The sequence below is a fragment of the Oncorhynchus mykiss genome, chromosome 26, assembly GCF_057628025.1.
Source record: "Oncorhynchus mykiss isolate SJ-2025 chromosome 26, ASM5762802v1, whole genome shotgun sequence".
NCBI lineage: Eukaryota > Metazoa > Chordata > Actinopteri > Salmoniformes > Salmonidae > Oncorhynchus > Oncorhynchus mykiss.
Window position 1 is genome coordinate 42,813,452 of NC_143047.1, and position 6,000 is coordinate 42,819,451.

Below are 6,000 nucleotides of genomic sequence, written 5' to 3' on the forward strand. Positions count from 1 at the left end.
AGCTGATAAACCAGTTTCAGTCACATTCTGTTTATTCATTCTGAACACACACAGAGGGAGAGGAGTTGAGTCATTCTGAACAGGGAGAGAGAGGTTGAGTCATTCTGGAGAGAGAGGGGAGGGGTCCTATGAATTCAGGTTTATCAGGCTCTTGCTCCCGTTCAACTCTTAGTGCGCAATTCTCACTAAAGAAGTGTTAACTCACCCTCCCCTCTTCCTCTCTGCCTCCTCCTCCAGGGTCATCTTTCTGAGGGCTTGGTGACTAAATGGTACCGGTCTCCTCGCCTGCTGCTCTCTCCTAACAACTACACCAAGGCCATTGACATGTGGGCTGCCGGATGCATCTTCACCGAGATGCTCACCGGGAAAACGCTCTTCGCAGGTCAGTCAAGCACAGACTCACACGGGTTACCGGTGAGGCAGGTTCACTGTGCCACTGAACCGCGGGGCGGAAATGTAGGCCACAGGCTTCATGGCACGTGGGTTCTGGCAGAGCTCACACTCTCTCTGACTGACATGGTGTGACTGATATTGGTTTTGAATTGGTGTTCTGCAGGAGCCCATGAACTGGAGCAGATGCAGCTGATCCTGGAGTCCATCCCTGTGCTGAGAGAAGAGGACAGGCAGGAGTTACACAGTGTTATCCCCGTCTTCATACACGGCGACATGTCCCAGCCGCACAACCCACTGGCCAAGCTACTGCCCGACGTCAGCCCACAGGGTGAGTCTAGACTCGCACTCGTGTAGACACAGTGACATGTCCCAGCCACACAACCCACTGGCCAAGCTACTGCACGACGTCAGCCCACAGGGTGAGTCTAGACTCGCACTCGTGTAGACACATACACGGTGACATGTCCCAGCCACACAACCCACTGGCCAAGCTACTGGCCAAGCTACTGGCCAAGCTACTGCCCGACGTCAGCCCACAGGGTGAGTCTAGACTCGCACTCGTGTAGACACATACACAGTGACATGTCCCAGCCACACAACCCACTGGCCAAGCTACTGGCCAAGCTACTGGCCAAGCTACTGCACGACGTCAGCCCACAGGGTGAGTCTAGACTCGCACTCGTGTAGACACATACACAGTGACATGTCCCAGCCACACAACCCACTGGCCAAGCTACTGGCCAAGCTACTGCACGACGTCAGCCCACAGCGTGAGTCTAGACACACAGTCACACTCCTGACGTACACACACACCCGCACTGGACAAACTGATGCCTGACATACCACCAGGTGAACACACACAACATACCACCAGGTGAACACACACAAACTAACACAATCCTATTCTATACCATATTGTCCCGTACATATTGTCCCGTACATATTGTCCCGTACATATTGTCCCGTACATATTGTCCCGTACATATTGTCCCGTACATATTGTCCCGTACATGCCACACTGCACCATGGTAAATGCTCCTCTTCCCTTCCAGCCCTGGATTTCCTGCAAAAGATCCTGACCTTTAACCCCATGGACCGTCTGACAGCAGAAGAAGCCCTAGCCCACCCTTACATGTCTGACTACTCCTTCCCCCTGGACGAACCCGTCTCGCTGCACCCCTTCCACATAGAGGATGAGGTGGATGATATCTTACTGATGGACCAGGGTCACAGCCACACCTGGGACAGGTACATGGAGACGTACTGTGGTCTACATACACACACTGTTATAGAATAGGGTTTCTTTTACTGTGGAGGTCAGACTCAGGGGGTTTTGTGCTTTGGGTTGCCTTAACCCTTCATCTCCCTCCACCCAGCAGGTACCGTGACAGCCAGCTTTCAGAAGGGGACTGGCACCTCCACACCCACAGCACTCTGGACACTGACGAGGTACAGGTGGACCCTCGGGCTCTGTCTGACCAAACTGACGAGGAGGAGGTTCAGGTACGGAGAGAGAGACACACACACACACACACACACACTCCTTCCTCAAGTCACCACCCTAACCCCTGTCCCTCCTACCCCTCCAGGTGGACCCTCGTAAGTATGCAGACGGAGACCGGGAGTTCCTGGACGATCCTTCCTACGGCTACTCCTCCCTCTTCACTCCCGAACGCTCGTGGCCCGACCCCGATGACGAACACTTAGACCTTCACCACGAGAACAAGTACTGTGACCTGGAGTGTTCCCACACCTGTAACTACAAGGTGGTGTCTCCGTCCTACCTGGATAACCTGATCTGGAGGGACAGCGTGGTCAACCACTACTACGAGCCCAAGCTCATTATAGATCTGTCCAACTGGAAGGAGCAGCAGAGTAAAGAGAAACAGGCTCAGGCTGCAGGCAGAGACAAGGAGCACAAGGCGCAGAAGAGCAAGTGTGAGAAGAACGGCCTGGTGAAGGCTCAGATGGTTCTACAGGTAGAGAAGGGCCCGGTGGAGAAGGACTCCCAGCAAGAGAAGAACCAGACCCAGACTACTCAACAGAATCAAGGCTTTGACTTTGACTCCTTCATTGCCGGCACCATCAAACTGAGCCTGCGAACTGAGCCCAGCGACGTGGGACTCCTGGGGGACGTGGGCCTCCTGAGCGAGGTGGGAGTGGGCCTCCTGAGCGAGGTGGGCCTCCTGAACGAGCTCAACTCATCTGTGTCCCAGCTGGAGGCTCCGCGGTCAGGCTCCATGTCCAAAACCATCAGCCAGGAGAAGGAGGAGAAGTGCCTGGTGAACTTTGCTCAGATCAGCATCACCGTGGGGACCGCTGGGTCTGGGGCGCGTCCCGCACACCCCTGGGAGAGCTTCGGAGGAGGGGAGAGGGTGGAGGAGCGGAGAGGTGGGTGTCTGATGGACGGGGCGGGGCGCTGGGACGTTGGGAAAGAGGAGCAGCTCCAGAAGGACAGCTGCTACACCAGCTACCTGGACAGACTGTTCAGCAGGAAGGACGAGGGCAGCGGGGAGAGTGCTGCTAGCGCCGCCGACACCCCAGAACCTGAGCCCTCGGATGTGGGAGGGGAGAGGGAACGGGACGAGGGGGGCTTCCTGGCGCGGAGCGGAGAAATCATGTTTAACATGCAGCTGGACTCTCTGGCGCTGCCGGGATTCGCTGCTACGACCGACGTGCCGCTCAAATCCATCCAGGCCTCCCTCGCTCCCTCCACGGTCAAATGCTCGCCTCAGATCGGCCACACAACCTACAGCAGCTTCTTCAAGCATCTGAATTAAAAAAAAAAAAAAACATAAATGATACAATACCATGTTCCTCACAGTGCAAGATCTCTAGGCTGGTTCTGTTCTGTTGTCCTTGTATTTTATTTCATTATCATAGTAATGTTATTTTACTTGAATAATTTCATACCTTATCGTATGGCTCCTTTTTTAAAACTTTTATTTGTATTATTATTTTTTAGTTGTTGTAGGAGTTAAAAGGTAAAATAGACTGGGTTGAAAGTTGCTAGCAGATGAAAACATCAGAGTTATTACCTCCGGGGTCACTGACCCTATACCTGAGTTGATCTCCCCAATTATCCCTCAGCATCCACAAGCTGGCAGCATTTACACTGCACACTGAGTACTGTAGACTAGAAGGAGAGGAGAGAAGAAATGGGGAAGAGAGAGAGAGAAGAAAGGTGGAGAATTGGATAGGGGGAGGGATATGAGAAGTGGTGCTATGCTAAGCAGAACAGCCCTGTTGAACCTGCAGCCTTCCCCCTGAGCTCATCACTGATCTAAGACCTGTGGCTGAAAAAGTGAAAGGAAGGTTTGCACCCTATCACTTAAACCAATCAGACCCTCGCAGATCAGTCATGTGGTCAACACAGGAAGAGGTGTATAGAAATCACAGCTTTGTATCTGTGCCATTCTGGTGTCTGTGACAGCATGGCCAGTGCCATTGAGGCTATCTCCATTTTAAAGTAGTATATTTTCTTCTTTTGATGTTTGAAGAGTGTAACGCTAATGTTGGTGACTTTACCGCCACCTGCAGTCTTCGAGTCTTGAAACCAAATCGTGTTATTCATTTATTGTGGCCACTAGATGGCGGTCATTTAGCTTAAAGCCATTTACAAACTAGGCAAACCAATTTGAAGAAGACAAATGCTCTGCTGATCGCTCCCAACCCATAGGAATCCCCCCCCCACCCAGTTCAATACTTTAAAATGGTGGAAGCCCTCAATGGAAATGTCCATGCAAAAACAGGTTATTTCCAAGTAATGATCTCTACATCTCCACGGGAGGAAGGATACATATCTTAACAGAGCCAATGTGAGAAGATGGGAGGGCATTGTGAATTAAAGGAGAGAGGTGCATTGTGGGAGACGTAGTCATACTGACATCACAATCGCTGTATGTCTTTTCACTAGGGAGGGGAGGAGGGGGGGACAGGCTTTTCTTTAAAAAAAAAAAAAAAGAGGTTTTATTTGAAAATGTAGTTTAATTATTTTTACCAAGTGTTTAATTTATTTCTGTATAATTTCCTAAAAGAGGCTTCCTGAAACCCCCTCATTTCATACTGTAGTTATTTTGCCACATGATGCCAGCAGCGAACCATTACTCCTGAACCTTTTGTGAATGGGTTATCTACCTCAAGGTAACAGCAGAGAGAGACATTCGAAGCCGCACTAGTGCTTTACACACACACACACACACACACACACACACACACACTACCATCCTCATACACCACACTACCATCCTCATACACACACACACACACACACTCTCTCACTACCATCCTCATACACACACACACACACACTCTCTCACTACCATCCTCATACACACTCTCTCACTACCATCCTCATACACACACACCACTCTCTCACTACCATCCTCATACACATACACACACACACACTCTCTCACTAACATCCTCATACACACACACCACACCACTCTCTCACTACCATCCTCATACACATACACACACACACACTCTCTCACTACCATCCTCATACACACACACACCACTCTCTCACCACCATCCTCATACACATTGCATTGACATAGTGACCTTCTCTTCTGTTTTGACAGTCGTGTTTCCATTATTTATTTCTAGCAGATATTTATTTGAACGGGACAACGTGTTATTTCAATGTAACTGTTCTGGACACCGAGGCGTTGGACGAGAGGGACGGGGGGGGAGTGAGATGGAAGGACATCCCATTTTTCATTGTGTCACTACGGTGAGTCATTAGTTATGGTAGGTTGCAAGTTGATCATTAATTAATCTGTCTAAGTTATAGAAGCTTTCCATTTTCAATCATTTTGTCATTTTTTATTTTATTAGGTGCATTCTGGTTGTTTTTTTGGGGGGGAGGGGGGGGAATGCTTCATGAGAAGCACCTAAGTCTTACTTTAAAAAAAAATCTAAATGTAAATTGCTATAAAATCGTGTGCATGGAAGAAACAGGAGGTACATTAAAACGAAGTTAAGGGTGTACATCATTACATTTAATTGTGTTTTTATTACATATTTAAGTTTCCAAGCATGATACGATTACGTTCTGAAGGTGCAGCATGTTCAACACGAGAACATTTAGTTTTTGCCTTAAAGCTGCCTCTCCATTTTGTAATAAATCGGTTCCCCTGTTCTATGAAATATCTCATTTAATAAACATGACCAGCAAACAATTGGACTGTCTTTTTCTTTCTTTCTTTGTTTTAGAAAGGATTTGAAACCATTTGTTTCAAAGACAACTGTTGAAAAAGCGCTATGGACAAACACATCTTCATGCATCCTCTCCTCTCTCTCTCCTCCCTCTCCTGTCTCTCTCCTCCCTCTCCTGTCTCCCTTCTCTCTCTCTCTCTCCTCCCTCTCCTGTCTCTCTCCTCCCTCTCCTGTCTCCCTTCTCTCTCCTCCCTCTTCTCTCTCTTTCTCTCTCTCTCTCACTCTCTCTCTCTCCTCCCTCTCCTGTCTCCCTTGTCTCTCTCTCTCTCCTCCCTCTCCTGTCTCTCTCTCTCCTCCCTCTCCTGTCTCTCCTGTCTCCCTTCTCTCTCTCCTCCCTCTTCTGTCTCTCTTTCCTCCCTCTCCTGTCTCCCTTCTCTCTCCTCC

At 49.4% G+C, this 6,000-nt stretch overlaps 1 protein-coding gene across 9 annotated transcripts in view; it reads left to right on the forward strand.

Moving 5' to 3' along the window:
* The window catches only part of mapk6 (mitogen-activated protein kinase 6), a 29,404-nt gene extending 23,825 nt beyond the window's left edge, over positions 1-5,579 (forward strand). For 4 of the 9 annotated variants that reach the window (XM_090223165.1, XM_090223166.1, XM_090223164.1 and 1 more), the window contains exons 4-8: positions 238-382; positions 557-721; positions 1,446-1,641; positions 1,770-1,896; positions 1,983-5,579. In XM_090223165.1, the coding sequence (XP_090079291.1) occupies positions 238-382; positions 557-721; positions 1,446-1,641; positions 1,770-1,896; positions 1,983-3,173 (1,824 nt within the window). In that variant the 3' untranslated portion in view covers positions 3,174-5,579. Of the gene's footprint in view, positions 1-237; positions 383-556; positions 934-1,445; positions 1,642-1,769; positions 1,897-1,982 lie in introns of all 9 variants that reach the window. The other 5 variants (XM_090223169.1, XM_090223170.1, XM_090223168.1 and 2 more) reach the window with 2 other exon arrangements.
* Positions 5,580-6,000: the final 421 nt, after the last annotated feature.